The 21,969-nt window shown below is 44.2% G+C and overlaps 1 protein-coding gene across 1 annotated transcript in view; it reads right to left on the reverse strand.

Moving 5' to 3' along the window:
- The window catches only part of LOC110983274 (uncharacterized), a 50,800-nt gene that overhangs the window by 13,732 nt on the left and 15,099 nt on the right, over positions 1-21,969 (reverse strand). Inside the window, exon 3 of the mRNA XM_022242401.2 lies at positions 376-543. Coding sequence (XP_022098093.1) covers positions 376-543 — 168 coding nt within the window. The remainder of the gene's footprint in view (positions 1-375; positions 544-21,969) is intronic.

The following is a 21,969-nucleotide window of genomic DNA, read 5'->3' on the forward strand; positions in this document are numbered from 1 at the left end:
CGAGACGTGAAGACTATAGTCTCCTCTCGAGACTAGCTCTAAAACAATTTTCCCATAAGAAAGTACATGGGTGTATCCCAAGACAGTTGTGGGATAATAACAAGCAAACGGCAACTATCGAGCACTGGTGCTATTCTTTTTATCCATATCTGGTGATTCTGTACAAGTCCAACCTAAAAAACGTTGATTTGACTTGTTATTTCCAAAAGCAATAACGCAGGGAATTACTTTCTATTTGTACTACTTTTCTCCACCGAGCGATGTTCTGTTAAAGATCTGGGACTAAAGGCTTATCGATGTTCAACAAGTTTTACGAAGACCGCCCTCAGTTCTCAGTTGAAAACAGACGCGTGAACGAATGAAGAAAGGTCCTACCTTCAGTGAAGGAAAGACTGTTTGGCTTGTTAGATGTGAGCGCGGCTTGGATGCACAGGAAATCATATTTGGCGCCCTCTAGAGCTGCTGGCTTGCCCCAGTATCCGATGGCAACAGGCACCTCGGCTTCCATCTCTTCTATTCGGCGCCTCTTCCGCAACTTGGGTACTAAGCAATAAATGTGAGAAAAAGGGGACATTAGATACCAGACTTCATGACACGCTTGGGTTGTTTTCCACACAGGCCTCATTTGGCTTTTTGTCTTTTCGTCTTCCAGGCTAGGGATAAGCTGGATACATCCAATAGCCACAGAAAACGGGGCCTAGGGCCTACGAATGAATTAGACGGCTTACAAAACATTTGGTCGAGTTTGGGCGGCCTGTTCTTGACACAGGTTTCTTGTTCTCGCGCTCGAATGGAGCGAACATGACTCAAGAACACTGTTCTCGGAGCAGGATCACACACCACCTCCTCGTCAGGGTTTTACAGGAACACACGGAAAAACTCGTGAGATTTTGATTTTTGAAAAGCTGCAAGAAGTAGAGAGATTGCTTACTAAGCCAGAGTGACAGAAATAAATGTTCCTGTTTAGATAGAAAAGAATCCAGTCCAGATATCCAAACATTAACTCTCGAATAACGTACATGGACGCCGCCATGCTGCATATTGCTTGCCACTAACTACCAGCAACGATCGGTTGTACGTTCCTGGCATTCGAGCGGCCGACTCAGGAAAAACAAATTGACCTGTTCGTGGACAAGCCGCCCGAACTCAGTCTTTGAGGTGCTACAAAACACTGTATTATGCATGCCATGTAAAACACACTCAGCTTAAAGATATACAAGATTTTAAACATCTCGGCGTCTTCGTCTGCATTTTCGAGTTTTGGAAAACTTCAGTCATAATAGTTTTTAGCAAGGGTCCATCGCTCACCAGCATCAGAATAGATTAGGGTCCCACGGAACACCTCATCCGGCCCTGGTAAATGGAGAGAGGCCCATGAGACCGTCCAAACAGGGAGTCGGTAGCGGTGACAACAATAAAATACATGCATTGTGATTTTTCAGGTTTGTATTATAGCTACACAGGGCATCTATTCTCTCACGGAAAGGCTATGACTTTTGTGTGAATCTAAAATATTTGGTTTTTAGGTGCAATGTGAAAAAAGTGGGAAAGCCTTGAATGAGTACTTTTAAAAATCCGAATTCCTGGCATCTGAAAACGTCCTCAAAATCCTTTAATATTTTTGAATTTCTTTTTTATTGGACCCAAGTCCTAATCTTCAACGTTTACATTTGGAACAGAATAAAATTCTCCCCACGTTTTCCACATACTTGGTACTGCGGGATCAAGAGAGGGCGCAATTTTTCTAGCAACGGAGGCTCCATAGGGCAACTTGAAGTTCGAGCAACGACTGCAGTACACTAAGCCTATAGTTTGACCCCACCCGAATGATGAATGGTTTTAGTCGACCATTTGGGACCAGGCCCAGTGGTATGGTCACGCCGCTGGTTATCAATAGCCGATTTCATTTTATCATTAGCCAACAGAGGGATTCATTCACATGAAAACAACTGTACGAGATTTCAATGACTATGTACGCTGCAAGAATTGGAGCCATCGGTGAAACGTAACGAAGAGATTAAAAAAAAAACTGACCGAAAAGGGTCGTTCGAGTGTAACAGAACTGCGCATGCGCATTGTTAAAAGCAATAAGCCTTTTGCCAGTTAGATTTCAATAAAATCAGGTACACTGAATTCTTTAAATTCACGTGAACATAACCATTTGAATTTTCCAGACGGAGGAATTCTCCAGAAGGTGGCGGAGATGTAAATAGAGAGATTAGCACCAACATCAGACTTCGGAACCAAATGGTTGTTGATTATGTGTGCAGGACAGGATTTGTGCGCTGACGTTTAATCCACCATTTTGGTTCCAAACGATTGAGACGCTCATGTCGTAACACTCTCCATGAACAGCTCTGTAACCTAAACTAAACTAGGTGTAATTGTGCGGGTAATGAACAAATGAAACCTGAAACCAAAGATGGAGACATTGTCAAAGGATAGAAAAACCACCTTTGAAGTCAAGAGCTTTTTGAATCAGTGATTCCCCTGGCGCACTGGAGGGCGCCGTCCCTACCGGGAAGTGATTCCCAATGGACGGCAGATGTACATGTAGGCCTACATGTATGTGTCTGCGTGTATATATTTCCGGCCAATAAGCGTCCACCACATGTAATTGGATTTGATGTGATCTAAACCGAGACGAATAAATCATCAATGTTTTCGACAAGTAAACTCACGTACAGTACCAGACAAGCTGCATCGCACGACATTTCTTCCCTCTTTCTCCGGAGGAAGTTAACATTTTGTTTTATCATTTTCTTAATCTCTTGGGATATCGACATTGTATACATGCTCCTTACTTAGTCCAACTGCTCTTCATTTCACATGCAAGAACTAACTCTTTCGTACCAATTTTTTTTTCAGTTTTCCGATAAGTTGTCAAACAGCACAAACATCTTCAAGCAGGAAGATAGTAAATCACTCATAATTGGTAGGCCTCGGCCACGGAGAATCGGACAAAAACACTTCAGTGACCACAAGGGCAGACTGACCCGTCCATGATAGCAACGCATCCAATAATTGTGTTTTCATCACCGTCTTCACCGGGACATCACCCTGATCATCAGCGGTCGTGCAACCATATACCGTAAGCGCCAGCTGAGGCTCCGGCCCCGCCAAACAAATTAGCCACGCGACAACAGAGAATCTGAAAAACACGACCGTGCTTTATGCTTGAAAACAGATGCCCCCCAAAAAATTAAAAAATACAATACAGAAAGTGTCGGGATGCGGATTGTTTATATGAAGTGCGACTGTGACCGCCACTGTTTTGCGTGGACGCGGTCAAACCGATATGGTGCTGCTTATTGACAAGACGGAGCGGAAGAGTGTAGGAAAAAGGGTCAAGCCAAGTTGGATGTTTGCCCTCAAGGCAAGGGCTGACCGGGTCGGTCTGAAGACACCTTGGCAGGTCACCGCAAACTGATCACAGGACATTATGCAAATGGATTCTCATATTGCCAAGTTCGAGTGGAGAAGCGCGCCCGGAGCGGGCGGGAAACACTTCATGGGTGTCTGCTCAAGAATTGAAAGACGCGGGTGCTATTTCTGGCTTGCTCTCGGTTCAGAACATAACCATTATTCCCCAATTCCAGCAATTGATTAGTAACAAGAAAAGGCCTCCCCTGGGAATACAGATTACAGACTAACACTGGGGGGTATAATGTTGCAAATGGTGTGATAAATGGTATTCGTAAGGAAAGTGATGTTAAGTGGGATGGTAAAACGGTTTTGAAGACGATGATATTAACAGTATGACCAAGACAATGGCCACCATGGTGACGATGACAGTGTCCAGAATGATAACGACGACGGCGATTTATTTTATTTTTAAAATAGGCCTAATTTTAGATCGCACCACTAAACCCTACCGTTTCATTGTTAGGGCAAGGGGAGTTCGAAATCTGTCAAAGTGATAATTATTTTCTTCACAAAATGTCGAGTACAACATCTGAAGTTGCTGCTCACAGTTTGTCGCATCCCAAATGATCTAGTGTCCTTCAATGATTCCGTAATTCAATGAACCGGACAATAGAAACACCATTCGACCTCAGTGAGGCAAACTCGCCCGAAAAGTGCGGCGTTATCGTATTAAGTGTCCGCATCCAGACTCGCTCGGCCGAGGCAGCGCGCGGATTCACGGAAGACGGAAAAAAAACAGGCTTCATAAATCACATTATACATTTTCGGTCCGGCCGTGCATCAAGGATGTATTTATGGCAAATGAATATATTACACGGAGCTGGAGCCGCGCGGCGGTGGCTGGTGAACTCTGGCTGAACCCGCGGCTGTCGGGCGAGCGGTCAGTCGCGATAATTTGCGCCCGCAGCCGCTCCGAGTCTCATCCTTCGTACTTCGTCTCCGTCTCCTCCGTGTGATCAATAGATGTCTGCTAGGGGCAACATTATGCGGTGGCTCCGTCACCTTCAGCCTGTATAGGGGCGGGGCGCGATTATGGGGGGGGGCTAAAAAACTGATCTGGATTCATTGGTGCAGCGTCCTTTCGTGTGTTCCGTAAATACAAGTTGCCAGCATGGCAGATAACACAGTAACGAAAAGTAAAACAGGTCTTTATCTTTCAGGCGATGTTTAAACAGAGCCAGTGAAATAATTAGGTTCCATCGATGCTCTTGCATTTTGAGAAAGCTTCAGAAAGAGGAGAAAATTGAGCAATTCTATAAGCGCTGTCTGCGTGACGTCATTAAGGCGCCTTTCTACTGTGCGCTGATAACACTTGCGCCAGGCGATGCGACGGTTGTGGATCCATCAAAATCTCTCGTCGGACGGTTTGGACGGCCGAACGCAACGCCCACACGTGTTTTATGTTAATGGAATCGATTTTTGCGTCCATGACAGTGAAACGCATGAACGCATCATGTACGCAACGCACCTTAAAAACGTACATAATGGAAAGGTGCCTTTACGCGTGACGCAGCGGATAGAGTTAGAGGGGTTCAGATCGGCACGGAGATATTATTTCAGGGATGCCAAAAGACGAACAAGGTTTGTGGGTCACTTGTAAAAACTGTTAAGAGCGTCTGGTAGGTGCTCACACCGGTAAAATGAGGTCACTTTGGTGAGACATCCGATATTAAGCAGAGGAAGGTAATTAAAATCAGCCAGACAGATTGGGCCCGAACGCATTGAGGCTGTTTTCATGGCTCTCAACGCAGTAACACGAAGGCCGCGGAGCATTATGCCTGGAACACACCACTTTGTTCAGTGATGTCCATTGAAGGAATGCGGGTACCAAGACTCTTACTTGTCACTTCTTTTCAGCGATCAGAACGATGTCACTGATTTGGGCTGGCGGTTCGGAGTTTGGGGTGTGTTTGGAGAGTGGGGTTGCTAATACAATCTCAGTGTTGCATTGGTATGAAATAATTCCAGGATTAACCACGCATATTGCATTTTGCAGATAAATAACTGAACTTCCACTGGCACACAGAAAAGCCAGTGCCAAGACCTGCCTCGCAAAATGTAGGCCAGGGGCCTCTCGTATACCTAACAGTCGCTGACAGCCAATGAACTGCTCGCTTCATTTCGGCCAGTCGCTGCTAAATCACTCCCGCGCGAAAGACAGTGCAGGACGATAACTTGGCAGCCAGACTCCGTTGCGGCGCAGCCGGCCCTTTCGAGTCCATCTCTTCCGCTATAGCGCATTTCATCCAGTGCTGGCGAAGCGACAATGTGAACTTGGAGTGGAGTCCAAGCTATAGCGTTCGGAGAAGACTCCCGGCGTATAGGGGGAGAAACTGCGACATAGCACCGGTCATCGGCTAGCGGTTTTTCCCCCGGCGGATTGGACCAGACAGGTTATCAACACATCCACGGCAGACCTGACCGGCCGTCGAACCCTTACCCTTCATTTACCCCTCTTCTTTTACAATATTGATGTGCATATTATAATCGTGGAGAGAGGCATGGATGGAGATCTCTTCTTGATCAGAGTAGCCTTGATCTATTCTTTCTTTACTCCTTCCAAGGGATTAAAGACATTAGGATAGGAGAATAAATACCTTACACAATGTTAATTGACCATCATTCTCCAGGAAAGATCTGCATCCTATAAGAAACGGATAGATAAAGAGAGGGGAAAAGCACAGCAGGAATAGCGAAATGATTGCTTAGAATGAGTTTGCACCCTTCTGAACACAGACTGACTTTCCAATGGGCGGCGCCGAAATGAGCGGCAGTGCAGCGATGTTCCTGCGCTTCAAATTCAGCTAGTGTTATCGTCAAACGACATTTTGAACACCGAGTAGCTTCCGCCACATCTCAATTGGTCCAGTGGGTTCAGAGTGATGTCGTGCTCTGCCAACAAACTTCTAAGAATGGCAACTGTGGAGAGTATACTCAGTAACCGTTGCAATGACCATGACTCGCTTACACAGAACAAAGTGACAACTGTTTGACATACGCAGTCCGAAATGACGCACTCTACAATCGCTGAACTTAGGGGTGTTTGCCTTCGGGATACTTGTATCAGAGAATCCATGAACCCTGACGACAAACTGGGTCAAACTGTCAACCTTTCCCTGAAAAATTCAATATGCCATTTTGATCTAAAGGCCATAGCCTGGACGGCCTCCCAGCCAGGGCATCTGATATTCTGCTCGAGTAAGGCCGACAGACGTCTGGAATTAAGACCAGATCGATCCATGGCGTGAGAAGGCTGATGCCTCAGACTAGGTCGACACTTGTACAGGCGATCCCTGCCTGATCACATGACGAGAAACAGAAGGGTATCGCAGCAAGCTTGTTTACCATATTGCTGCATAATATAACCAGCAGCTGTAACAGTTGTTAATAGTCACTTGGGTACTTAAACTGATGTAGGCCAAAAGACAGTTTTGTACTGAACCGAGGTACCGAGAGTTATAAGCCTCATTACCTAAGAAGAACCAAAAGCTAAAACTTGAAAAAGGGTCCTGGAATTAATAGACTTATACAGAGAAAAATTGATAGTATTTGTCTCGGAATAGATACTGTTACTAAATTGCGTTGCTATGTCGCTGACTGAGGCAAAATCAGTCGGTGTATCAAAACAGCATAAAAACAGTGAAAACAAACAAACAAACAGACGTGCATACACGAAGTATGAACAGGTCGAGCTTCGGGTCAAGCAACTCTACCAGTAAGCAAATGGTGCACCATTTGGTCGGAGAGCTGGAGGAGGCATCGAGGCACAAGGCGCAAACTGCAACCACGATACAATAACGCGTGAACGGGAGGCCAGGACATGCATCGTCTTTCAGCGAAGGGCGCCAACATGCGGCAGGAGTAATCGTTTACCATTAAAAGATGACGTCATTCCTCCGAGTGCTAAAATATCTCGCCTCCGGCTTTTGTCACGCAGTGTTGCAAACACGAACAAAAATCTGTGCTTCAACAATGGCCAATTACAATGCTATGATATGAGACAATGCGACATACCCTTTCCCACGAGGACAAGATTTCCAGCATAGAATAATCTCGAAACACCTTGTGCCCTGCATTCCATTCCCTCGCTTCTGCAACCTACTGCTGCAGTCCCCATCCGCTGGATTTCCCCTTAGCTTCGGAGAAAACGTACACAATTTGTGTTTTTTTCATGACCTCGGCCTACGTCAATAAAAAGAGAACACGGTTGGGGACCTAGGCCCAAATCTATGGATATAAATATTATGCGAATAGCCCGAAACCTTGTGGCCAAATTACAGCTAATTTTACCGCCTGATAAAAAGGCTATCTGAAAAGATCCAGCGAGGAAAAATGGTCACCCTCGAAACGGGTGACGTTATGGTTGTCATAGCAATGAGATGCCATCAGGAATAACGCTTTGTAAATGTGCTGGGTGAGTTTTTTCGTCGCCGCTACACTGGCACGCAAGGCCCCATTACGCCTGGCGTTGTGATGGCTGTTCTGATTCTAAACAGTAGAGGCTTCTGAGTAAATGGTTCAATTGTTGCACTGAAAATACGGCAAGAAAAACAAAATGCAGGCATTCCTGAAAAGAAGAAATGATATGATTGAAGACATTGCTAAGAAATATACGGAGGTAGGATTCAGGCATTCGAGGCGAGGAGAAAATAGACAATGCGACAGTAATGGGAACAGTATGAACGAGTTCACGATGAGAGAGGGATTCATGGCAACAGCGTTTGAAGTTTTAGGCCTATTTTCAGAGAGGAAGAGGAAAAGGGGAGAGAAGATATTACGATATCTGTACTTGTTTCACTAAAGGAACAGCTGTGCAGCGAACTAGTCTTGCAGAGAGGCATAAGTTAAAGCCGAGGGGGAAAAAAAAAGCTGGAGTAGAGACCCACAGGGGAGGTTCACCTTGGCTGGTGTCCCTAAATCACCATACAGACGAACGAGGAGCACATTCAGCAGCGCACGAGAAAGCAGAAGAGAATTTAAGTCAGTCAAGCAGGGAAACTAACGGCGGTATTCATGAACCTTCCAATTTCTATTTAGCAAACCCCTGGGTACACAGCGTATGCACTGTCCGTTCCCCTCCACGTTCCTTCTGTTTGAAGTAAGACAAAATCACTGCAGATAGACAGACAGACAGACAGACAGACAGACAGACAGACAAACCGCCCGACACACAGACGGACAGACGGCCGGCCGGTCAACCACAAGCATGCGCAAGAAATTCCAAAATTATTTGCTGTGCGGTATGAAAAGAAGTGTTAACTAAAAACTGACCATCATTGAACGGAGACAATGTTTCTGTTTCGCGTCCTTCTTTCATTACTTTGCTTGATGTACCGTTTGCTTTGACTGGACTTGAAAAAAGCACTAGAAGAAAAATCAAAACGGCTGACTTTGTGCTGAGTGTGCTTATTTTGTTTGTTACTAAGCTTGAAGACAAGTTTCTACAGTAAGCAGTAAAAGGTCTTTCAAAATCCCTGTCAAACCTATAGAAGGGTGACATTTTGAGTATATGTCTCGAGGAAGAAAACAGTTTTCTTCAAAACTAATCGCTCCAAAGCACTTTCCGATTTGGTTCCCATATTTGGAGCGGGCGTAAAAACCGCACGTACATGCAACCGAAAGTGCTTACGCTAAAGGTTGTATGAGAGTTGCTAAAAATAAAAGCCAGCTCAACTTCTGTGATACAATAGGAAGATAAGCTACTTTATCGGGAAGAAGAGTACGAATGTGCTGGTTGAAACAGAGCTTCAAAGTACAATTATTACTGACAAATTGTGGCTTATAATTAACGTTGCTACTCTTCGGACTTTTTTGTGGAATCTGGCGCACAGAAGGAACCAAACATGATTTTCTGTGGTTCAAAAACCTGCAAGGTGGGACTCGAACGAACAGCGTCGTCGATGAACGCATGGTGGGGCAAACGACACAACATAATCCGAGATCTATCAGAAAACAATACACTGACAGAAACTAAAGTTACAACTACAAATGTACTGCCTGCCTTCAGGTGGTGAGCCAGCAATGGCAATCAGAAACTGAGTTGAATCGAATATCTTTTTCTAGATCTTATTTACAAATTACGTATAGTCGTGCTCTGGTCTTCTAAAAACGATAGTCGGTATCACTGGGTGAAAAATAAATGCCAAGCATCCCACAATATTTTTCTCAAATGAATATGTATTCTATAATTATTATTCCATGGGTTTGAATTTTTAATTGCTAACAAATATAGCGGGAATTGTGTATCCCCTTCACAGGAATAGCTAACGGGCAAATCCGTGACAGCTGATATGCTGGTCCCGTATACGGACACCACGTCCGAAGCGACCAGGGAGAGTCGGTTTTCATGTTGCCGGGCAACGCATTGGGCAAGTCTGTTGCATCCTAATGGACAACAATACGATGAGATCCAACGTGAGACTCTGCGCCAGGAGTCGGGCATGACGTCACCGAGGGCGACGCTGACCGATCGAGGCCGAAACGCGCCACAGATTCTATGCTGGTGACGTCACTCTGTCGTGGCAAATACTGAGACTGAGTTTTTGGTGGGCGTTGTTGTTGCTAAAACGGGCCCTCCTTTGGATTATAAATATTGGTGGAAGAGGTCCAGGATAGCGTTGGGTATTTGACGTTTTGGAAAATATGGCCATTACGTTGGTGAATCATTCACTGCGCGTGAGGGAGAGGGCTGAAACACGTTCACATGCATAACAACAGACTTGAACAACGACTATCTTCGATTCTTCGGAGGAGGAATCGAAAAAGTTATTAGATACTCCCATCATGCTTTTTTGACTTGAACAAAGTCAGGCAGACTGTCAGATCGCATGTTTGGGAAAAGACAAATATAAAATCGAGAAAATGATTATAGTGGAAATAAGAGCTTTGGGGACATGGATTATAATTGTTTGTTGGTCTGTTTGCTCCTAAGTTGACATCTTATAACAACTAACGTGTACCCAAGGCTCTGGTAGTCTGGCATCGATCGCTACACGATCTCTAAGCGCCACTGTTTAATTCAGTTGGGACCTTCAACTGCAGTATTGTGCCCCAATTACTTTAATTTGCCGTCTTCGTATTGCCATTTTGAGCGCGTTTCCAGACTTTGTTATGGTTATATGCCATTGCCATATTCATAAACAACTCTGTGACGTCATCATAGGCCAAATCTTGATCATTGTTCAGTTCCAGCACTGAACGTTGTCCGAATCTGGGTATACTCGCCACGGTCACGGTTTTTCATCATTAATCGTTTCATGACAGTCAGTCCGTGGGCAAATGGGTGTTTTAATGAGCTACATAAGTTTTAACAGAGCGCCCTATAAGCGGTGCAGTGTTGACTTAAAATGACATCACCGCGACAGCGCCCTCAGTTACCTTCAACAAGTGCACAAGATGAACATTTTGAAAAAAAAAAAAGTTCAGAGGAATGAATTCCCACAAACCACGCTCCAGTGTAAACTTCACTTAATTGTCTTTTATGTAGCGATGTTAAACACCTCTTCGAGGGAAATTCCGAGCGCGAGTCCCATGTAAGAGACAGAAGACTACGAAAGGATACTAACTGACGACGTAATGAAACTATTCGTTCTGTTATTGGTTATGTGTGCGTGCATATTCATTTTGCTTTCATTTGTTGGCCCCACAGTGGCGTTGAGCAAACTACGGCGGGAGGAGCTGAAGTCACAAGATTTATGTTGAGAAACAGCCCCCCAAGGAAATAGGCACTTATGAAAGCGATATTGACATCACTGTTAGACCCTGCTGTGTCGCAACAGTTTTGGTTGAGCTAGCAAGCTGTTTGTTTTCACTGAGGAATTATCGAAATACTTTTGGAATTCTCCAGAGGACATTCGATCCTCATACCAGAGAATCAAATCAATAACTCTTTTTAACGCAGAACCAATATTATAAAGATTTTTGTGCTCTATTCCACATGCACTAGTTCTTAACTTAGAAGATCTAAATTGTGGAATTCTGTAGGTACATAGGCTTGATATTAAAACATAATTCATACAAAATAAACCAAGTGACTATGCAACCATCCAAACCGACCGGACATCCGGCAAACCGACGCGACGAGCTAATTAATTACTTCTCGACAGTGACAAAATTGGGGAACGGGGAAGGACAGACCGACGGTGATTTTGGTGTTGTAAAGTATAATTCTAGTGAGCCACTAGCATCAACAATTTTTGTAACTAAATTTCTATTCGTATATATTTCCTGTTTTCTACCAGATGGAAAAAAATACACGTTCACAGAGCTCGTTAAGCTCTTACTGTGCCACGGGGGTTTCGGGGGATTAAGCTTCCTCAAACGACTCCCTGATACATCGAGTTCAGTCCGGAAACGCATTTTATAAATGCCAGTAACAATGTCATGCAATAAAACTGTAATTATTACCCTCAGCTGAAGCCTCATGGGGCCTGCGACGTTGACTAGTGCCTTTTTCTATCACCCCCAATTCAAAGAGTAATTGGTGAAGAATTGGATAGTTCCGGTGTTCAAAGGGGCGTTGCAAAGCACTAGTCTCCCGCCAAGAACTAACAAAAGCATCAGACGATCCCCCCCCTCAAAAAGAAAAAAAAATTAATAAAACAAAAAAAATGGCGCGAATTTGAAACTTGCCGGGACCAGCTGCGGTGATGCTGCTCCCTTATGAATAGAGAGGGAGCGGGCCCATTGTGACCCACTCGAGCGGGAACAGAACACACCGCAACGGCGCGTCTGCTCATTTTGGCTCGGGCGCCGTCAATACACAAGTGTGAAGAGTCTGACAAAAGGCCATAGCACTTCCACATTTGCCCGAAATTTAAGTTGACATTATGCAAAGGAGCTGTAACAATTCAATGCCAACGAACATCTGCAAAAAGTGGACTTAGATCAGCTCGTGGTGAAAGGTGAGTGACCGTCCTCTCTGGGTTTTTCATTTGTTCTGCAGATTTCAGGACCACAAGTTTTTTACACAAAGGAAATATACAGGCGGAAAGTACTTCGACGTCACTGAGATCTGTATAAAAAAACGCCGTAGCTATTTTTAACAGCCTTGGTTTGAGGGGAGCATTGTTTTAGACCCAATTTCCCCGCATGGGGTCAAGTAACAGATACAGTGCACTAGCAACAAGTAACCTTTTAAGTAACCTGCGAGGCTTTCGAGCCTTCAAATGGTTCAACTCAGTGAAGCCATGCTGATTATTCATTGTAACGGCAGGTGCTAAACCATGCCGTCCGCGAAAACAATACGGACGGCTTCTACGGTTTCTGTCGAGGAAAACATGCTCACAGTATGCAACACCTTCAATTTACACGTAGCCATTGCTGACACCACGCTCGATAACCAGCACCCCATATTTAATTTTTTAAAATTTTTTTCTCTCAAATGGACACACTGCACATGTGTAGTCTCCCGCTGTTCGGTAGACGATTGGACCCATGATGATACAGCCAGCGCGACGCACGTAAGGAAGACCAGTATGCTCTATAGAGATACGATATGTCTTAGCTGGGAGGAACTGTTACCACTCTAGCCCTCTCCACATCTCGCAGAAATCCACTAACCGATGTCACTAGGCCTAGATGTGCGAAGACAAAATGATATGAATCTACAACTTACGGCTGCAAGTCACATGTGTCGAATATTCCCCATTTGTTTTTAACAGTAATTCGACGAACTGATCAATTATCTGCTGCAGTTTTTAATGTATGTTTTATAACCATGTAGTCGAGGTGGAACCGGGCATGGTTTGACGGGGGGGGGTCTCTTCGGAATGGACAAATATTTAACCCTGACCTTCATACTTGACAAAATTAATACAATAACATACATAACAAACAAACGGATCCAGAAGGAATATTTTTATTCCAATCTCTTGAAGAGAGTAAAGGCCTATAAAACAATAATTAAATATTGAAGATGTTGACTGAAGTCTACATGTATTTGTGAAACGAAAAAGGTATGCCCTGTAAGGAGTCTGGGAACCAACCTCCATTACCAATAGATATATTTTTATGCTGCGTGCAACTGCAATCACGAAGGCCTATTCACGAACTATGGCACCAAACAGTAAGATTATACCACAGAAACGCCGAGGTTTTATATTCATCTATTTTTAGGTGGAATTAGGATGAGAATTAGATACTGGCGTTACAGGTTTTCACTGGTCAGCTCAGTGATGAGCTCATGAATTATGTCGGAAGAATGATGGTGAAAAGAAAACCCCACGGGGACATTGGGCAGTGCACGTTGGTTCTCGCAATTACATGGGTACTACGCGGGGTCAAGTACAATAACCTTATGCATGAAGATTTCTTGGGCACCGAAATGCACAGTGGTCAGCGGGTTTCGGAATGGTGCGCAGAAAGGGGGGTGTCGTAAGGTGCGTGTTTTGAGGCCAACAGAGCGTGGCTGACAGCTCTTCTAACCGGTGGTCATTCTTGACGGCTGGGGGCATTGGGCGGGGAGACCGTGACGTCACGATATGGCCACGCATAATGCCTGCCCTTCTGCATGGAGTCGACACACAGTATGACCTCTCTACGGACAAGATTCAAGGTAAACATGAATTTCGACGGCTTTTTGAAATACACATTTCCGCTGTACTTTTGTGGTCATCTCCTCATGAGCGGGCACAGTGTGGCTTATGCTTTTTAGCATGGATGGCTCTGCGTGATAAGGATTGAAAATGTGAAGACTTTGGGTGGTCAGTTATGCTAATGCTAAGACAATTAGTCAACAAGCACGTGGCCGCCATCTTTATAGGTGTCCTAAAAGAGAGCATCGAATCGCGCGCACATCAAATTCACTGATTATTGCCAGTAGATGGGCCTTTTGTTGTTTTCGCCTCGGCATCCTTCTAGCGTACCGTACCATTAACTGCCATAAATCGAGCTCCACGAAGACGCAGTACATACCAGAAACTGAAAACAACCGCAGCGTTTTATACGACCGCCGTAAGCGGACCGACACTGGCATAACATCACGGTCCCGTGAAATGCAGTGTCTTGAACACACACCCAAAGAAACGTCAGGGATTACCTCGGGTAGGAGCAAAATAATACTAGTGTACAATATATGTAGTGAAAACGAGGCTGAAGACCATTTGAGTAGTCCCAAACTCTCAAAGCCCGACCAAAAATACGTTTCCAGTCGTGGCGATTTCCGTAGTACACGTACTTGATATTTAGCGCCTTGTATACTTGTCATTAGGTCTATACTCCCAAGAAAAGTACTGGTATTCGGTGCAAATATACTGACAATTACGGACCTTAACTGAAGACCCGTGCACTTTGGATAGAAGAAAAAGGAAATTGTGTGGACTACTTGTATTTCCACAACAACAAAAAATCAAAGTGCATCAAATTCATTACTATTTCAAGTGGGTGACATATTTTCTCCCGCTTTTTTCTTGGATTGTTTTGGTGCATATTTTAGTAGGGCCTACACAATCCGCCTAGAGGAAAAGCACCCCCCTCATCGGTAAAAAAGAGCCATGTTGGTCGGGAGTGTTCATTTTGTCAGTAGCGATGCGACAGCAACGCATGCATTTCGTGAACGAGCCAAGTTCAGTTCTGACCAAACGAGCACCCGTTGCTAAGAAAACTGCGTCCTGTTTTGGTACAGCTCGTGGCTCATGGGCTAGTATGAAGAGTTGGGAGCGATTTGCAAGCCTAGCTAATTATTGTCCTATATATACATGCTAAACTTCCAAGTTTTTATGTGTCGTGGATTCGCGGTTGAATTCGAAGAGATCGAAATGTACGCTTTCGACGTATATTTTTTTTCTTACTATGCCCTCCAGGCGGTCTGGTTCCAATGCTCATTACGGTACCGGTAATACAAGCAGGTTTGAGAGAACTGCCCCCCGTAAAACTGCACCAAAATTGGATTTTTTTTTAGATAGCATGTTGTGAGACCCTCATCTATAGAAGGCATGATATTTAGCAGGCTCGGTTTCCAGGAGTAAGGCCGAATGACCACGCCCTCCACAGGCCTATCTCTGTCTAACCTTCTGCGATATAATGTGCCATATACTGTTCTTAATCCTTTTAAATTAAACTCCTTTAATAAGCCTTTTGCGAGTTAACTTTGACCCAAATCTGGTACACTGAGTTCTTGTGCTTAGTTACATAAGAGGCGCCTTGCAACGATACACTATTCTCAATGGATAAGAAGGGCACAAAGGAACCAGTCCATTCCAGAGATGGTGGTCGCTATGCAAAAGCTTGCCCTGAATCACGAGGTATAGCAACAGGGTCCTTAGTCTGGAGAATTCAAATCGTTATGTTTATGTGCAAATAGATAACTCAATGTACCAGATTTTATTCAAATTTTAACTCGCAAAAGGCTTCTTCGTGTTGCACGCATGTTGCACGATGATTCTCTGAAAGTAAGTGCAATTCTCCACAGAACACGCGTTTTCCTAAAACTCCCCGATGATTCTAAACCTTGCAACTTGCATCCCTTTCAAGATAAGGAACAGAGGGCTTCGGGACCCGACGGGGCGGAGGATCACAGAAGAGAGCCCCATGGGGAAGAGGAAAATCAGGTGGGCCGCTGTTTGCTGCGATAGCCTCAAAGAAGCACCGAGTTGAACCCACATTGACGCATAGAAATGGCGATTGACCACTCGGAATCTTTTCTTTATGATCAAAATCTCAGTTTGCCCCCCCCCCGGCGTCAGCATAAGTTTCTTTTCCCTCGATTTTTTCTGGTACTTTTGTAGCATCCAACGGGTCGGCGGCACACACTAACCCTTGGGCTCCGAAGTGCCAAAAACAGTTCCTCTATATGCACGACATTAACGAAAGCTAGAAAGAAGCGGAATATCAGGAAACCGTGGAAACGCTGCTCTACCCCATTCGCCCCCTCCTGATTTGGGCCAAGGTGCTATCGAAGTATACGTCCGTCAGATCGTCCAGCTACGTGGACAACACCCATACGTAATCAAATAAGCAGCCGCGGGTAGCACTTTCTATTCTTCTTTCGTATTTTTTCCCGGTGGTCGAAACCGATTCGGCGAGTTAGACGGAGTTGCATTTGCAACAACTTTTTGCACTAAAAGCTGGCAAGAGTTTCACTTCGGTAGGCCGGTATGGGTTGATTAAAGCTTCGTCCCTTTTCTTCCATGGAGTGAAAGATCATTCGGCCGAGCATTTCAACATCGTTTCGGTTTCTGGTTGTTGTTATGACAAGATGCCATATTAAGACCGCATAATATTGTATTTTTTGTTGCACTTCCATAGTCACGCGTGAAATACATCGATACAAATTCTGAGTGTTTCAACCGGGTTTCCCCAAAATGCCATTCCATGACACTCTACTGGGGCCAAAATTATTACATTAAAGACCTGTGAACCGAAAAAATCACTTAGACAGGGAATTGGATCTGTTCAGTGGAATGAATTCATTTGCATGCAATCATTTGTCCTGCAGTCAGATTCGATAAAATTTCACTCTTTTGAAATCGGAGAGTCCTTCACAGATTCTCAGAATACGGTGACATCATTCCTTCTTCCGTGCTTTTATGCACCGCTGTGAAAAATTTAAGTCAATATCATGACCCGTATATTATGCCAAGTTGACGTGCATCACATTGCCTTCTCATTGATTTCCAAAGACCGCCTTCCCAGTATTATACAGTCAACCCTCGTCATGATATGGTCGAAGGGGCCAGCAAATAATTCTGGTTAAAACCCATTTTCAAATTTTTGTAGAGTTCGGGAAAATGTTTGCTGAGCAAATACTGGTACCAAATCAAACAGCAACGGTTTTGTATTACTTCTGACTGCCTTCCTGATGAATTTTGCTCAGCACACAAATAGGCCTATACTAAGCAAGATCGTCTGCTTAGCAGCTCTGGAACCTAGACGATTGGGTTTCAGAATTTGCAGTTTATAACAGTATACAACAGTGCGCTTTATGTTGATAGTCAGCTGTACGCCTACAGACAATTTTTCTCCTTAAAATCTCACCTCGTTGAAGGACCGCATTGATTCTGTTCTAGAAAGCGGCCCCTATAACTATGACCCAAGTTACGCAAGGCCCTAAAATTGGAACACGTGTAGTTTTGAAAGTCTCCCCTCCCACACCGGCACGTGTCAGCGCCCACGCTCTGTCAGCCTTTTGGTTTGGTTTCCCTTTATCGGGTCATTTTGCCAACATCGCCCTTCCTATTCTTGAATTACCCATGCACGCTTTGTTTATGTGCATGTGAGCGAGGAAAATTTTGCCAATGCTGCTACGGGGTGAATAGCTAGTTTAGCCATGAAGCCAAAAGTAAAAACTGCTATGATGAGGCAGCCACCCCGCTTTTCAAATTTCAAATTGGCCGACCTACAGCAGATAATACAAGGAGCCAAAACTTAACTGAATAGAAGAATTTTTAAAAGTGGGATTAGAGCTCATAGAATTAACATGACTTTAAAACGTATTTCTCACTTTGGAAACGAGATTCAAAATGATCAATTTATGAATACCTCAAGCTGTATGGTAGTGCAACTTAAATGCCAAGATTACACACTCAAAATTTTGTTCCAAAACCTCCTTAATTGTTCGTAAGTCCATGTCAGTACTTCATGTCACGCTTCATCCGAAGGTTACAAACTTTGTGCAGGACTTTTTTGTACTTTTGAAAGTTTTGCCTTGCGATACATGTAAATTTCTTAAAGAAAATTTTGCATTAAATCTCCCAGATCAATGTCCATTATAGACAATAGGCCTATTTATGTTATGTGGCGGCCATCTTGAATTGAAAGTGGGGTTGACTTTTCATATTTGGAGCCTGTGAGTAAAAATAACGGCAACGAAATAAAAATTCTTTGCAAGTTAATATCAGCTTTACATTTTGATACATTTTGAATTATTTAAGAATGGTGACAAGTTGCATCTAAATCTTTTAAAACTATTAAAACAGAAAAGAAAATCTGAAAGTGAGGTCTGACATCCTAACTAGTCCGGCACCACCTCATTTACCAGATAATATTAAATATGATAGATTCAGGGAACATGATCAAAATGGATGCACCACGAATAAGGTCTATTACGATCTCAAATACATGACCACCAAGCAGCGACACCGAACTAACAAAAAATGATAAAAGTCACTTGAATGTATATGTACCTGCTGCACAAATTACTTACTCTCCTCGGAAACAATGACATTTTGAATTACTGCATTATTGATGGTTCGCCCAATCGCGACGCTAGGTACGCATAAACATCACAGAAATTGCCTCGGAATGGGTATGCATAAAACATACTTAATTATAGGTCGTCTTAGAGTCTGTCGACGGGGGCACACTGAATTCACAATCGTGTATGTACAAGAAAACCGCATCTGAAGCACTTATGTAAAATGTGCAGTTATTTCAGTACAATACATGTACATCTATATACAGTGCACTTTATATGTACATGTACATATGTACATGTACATGCAGTGAATGAAAGCAAATAACCCTGAAGCAATGAATAAGGTCACCGCATCCTGACGTCACCGATTCCCCAGCGAGTTCACTTTAGTGCAGTTGCCCCCGGCGGCCGTGGGGCTGGCACGGCACGCGTGCCAGCCACGCGCCCAAGCCGACACCGCGTACACTGTACACACACTGGGTTCGTTTTGTCGCACACTGCACAGAAATGCGCAGTAAATCAAGTACGAAAACCGAAGAAGCGTGCGTGGGCCTGAGCTTTCGCTCGCCAGGTCGGCCTGACTCGCAGATGCCCCCCCCCCACAATGCCCTCCGGGCTCTCTTCCTCAGCGACGCGCTGGAAATAAACCTGGGACTTCAGATTTTGTTTAGTTTCGTCGAACGATTTCGAGGATTTCCTCGAAATTGAACGGGGAGCGAGTTAAACGGCGAGAATGGCTCAGGATTGCGGTGTGACGACTCAAGGTTGCCCGAGCACTGCTTTTACTGGCACTTTGCGCAACGCGACCAAGGGACACCCGTGACATGCCAACCGTCTCAGAATTATGATTGAACCTCTAAGATTGAAATCCATTCCTGAAATGTCGGAGCGGATGATAAATGGCGGGTGAGAGTTCAATGCCAGGCACTGAGAGATGAGCAGTCACACCTCCCCCTCACGAGTTGGCTTTGAGAAAAAAAGGCCCAAACATGACTGGCATCCAACACGGTCGACGACATCTGGCAAGCCTTTGGCGTGGCGTGGGTGGCTCGCGCATGTCTCTTCTTGGCTGAGATCGTGACGTCACTCATAAGCGGCTCCGACCGCATCGTCAACTGTTTAATATTCATCCCGACTCATGAGGCGAGCATTAAAATTTTGCAAGCCTGTCGCAAGGACATCCACACCTGGCACGGTTTTAGAGCAAATTTTTGGAGGACCTAGACCCTTCTCACGTGACGTCAGGTTTTAACTTTAGCCACTGCAAATCCACTATTTTCCACCCTTGTTTCTATTTTTTTAATTTCTGCATGGGGGGGCTACACATTTGGGGGGTTAGTCCCCTAGCCCCCCCCCAACCGTGCCTGATCTAAACTTTTAAAAAGACTAACAGGCAAGCACAGATATTTTCATCTGCACAGTTTTTGTTCAGTGGCCGTACAGTGGAACACTGTTATAGCAAGGTCATTAGGACTTTACAAATTACCCCGTTACAATAGTTTCTTTGTATTATCAGTCATGGGAAAACGAAGAAAAAAGACTCAGGGCTTAAAATTGTCCTTGTTATAAATATGAACTTGTGTTAACAGTGCTCTTCTTATCTGTGTTCGGCTGCACATGTTTACTGATTTGTTGAAACAGGAGCATTGACACATATTCTTCACGGGGCCCAGGTTTCAACTCAGCGAGTCTTAAATCACGACCGTGCTCAGCTCGAAAAGCACGAAGAAGGCGTCCCATGAGCCCGTTCGTAAATTGATACGTCCAAACTATTCGAGGTTCGCGACATGTACGTGCGAGTGTGCGGAAGTTAACGTGCGGACAGCCTGTACTTGATAATATAAGCAAACCCGACCGTGAATGTTTATTGTTTTCGTTGGAGAAAATCTGAATTAATCATTGGCTTTCCCATTTCGGTGCTTACTTGAGGGCTTGGGTTGTTTTTCCGTGTTTTAAATTATAACCATTGACGCTGATGGGCTTCTGTGAGCATGATTTAAAGACATGAACACAATAGAAAGCTCAGTTTCAGAAAAGTAGGCCCCATATGCATTTACCTCGTGCATCTAGCATTCCTGCTGTATTCACACATGGGATTACAATTTCGAAAGGCGCTGGCGGTGGACTACTTTTTTCTTTGGAAAAGATGTCGGGTTTCTTCAAATTAGACAGCTCATTTCCAAGGGCTTGTTCGTACAGAGGCCTTCTGGGCTGCCATTTTAAACTGCATTTGTGTCGTTAAGCAGGTGTAGAGGTGAAACGTGTTTGACCGTAACTGCCTGCACGCCCGTAACACGAAATGAGTGACTGACACCATTTTGAGTGAAAGACACTTCTAGACATTCATTCACATGGAACAGCTTTTTCAATCTACACGATAGCGAGAGTGGTACGATTTTTGTTGTCTACCCTTGAAAAATTGTGCATAACTTACAACACAGAAGTACAGGAACATGTGGTGGATTGAGAAGCTCGTAACATAAGTAAATGTTGAAAGGTATGACGAGCACTGATGGGACATTTACAGGACGCGAAGACCAGAACATGGATCAATGTAATTCCGTTATGGCTTCGGTGGCCCTGAACTCTTGGCAAATCGGTGACTTCTTGCCAGTAACGGCGTCCCCTGATGAACGACTGTGGGATTTCCAGATGGGTCCGTTGTCTCGTTTGATTGCCAGCAAACTCACTAGAATTAATCAGCGAGCACACACAGACAAAAGACTACGCACACAAAAAGAGACAAAAAAGACCGGGAAACCGCAACGCTAACTGCCTTTCTCGTGTGGTCGGGGTTTTAAAAGTTTAACAGTCAGTTTTATGGCTGCTCCTGTCAAATGCGGTATTAAAATGTAACGGCGCTGAGTCTTTCTTTCGAGCGGGACCACCTGCGTGTCAAGACGGGGCTGTGGCTCACGCTTTCCCCGTTGGTGTGGTCGGTATGTCGCGGCTGTTGCGGTTGACTTTGCAGTCTCTAAGTCCACGAGATTTGGAACCCACGCGTAAAACCAAAGTAAGTCAATTAAAGCTTTTAGTCCTCTCTCATGATTGTGATAATTACAGACTTTAAAGTACCCATGAAATAACTTTTGTCTTAGACACACTTTTTGTGCATCTCTGCACTCTTCTTGAATTGAAACGGTTTGCAATCCTCCTCGGGTATTAAAGGTGTATTGAAAAGTGCATGTTTTAAAACCTAAAAAAAAATTGTTAAAGCTTTTCCGGACTAGTGAGGGCGCTGTTGCTGTGACGTAAATCAGGGAAGACATCGTTCAGTTTACATGGTTTCATGTTCAATTTTTAAGCCCCTTATTTGGTTCTTCGAAAACATTTCTGAGAAAAAAATGATCGCCGCAGGGCTTATTGCAATAAACTTTGATACACAACAATAAATTGCCAAACAAAAGAAC

The sequence above is a fragment of the Acanthaster planci genome, linkage group LG06, assembly GCF_054643075.1.
Source record: "Acanthaster planci isolate LZ-2023a linkage group LG06, COTS_SCS, whole genome shotgun sequence".
Taxonomy (NCBI): domain Eukaryota; kingdom Metazoa; phylum Echinodermata; class Asteroidea; order Valvatida; family Acanthasteridae; genus Acanthaster; species Acanthaster planci.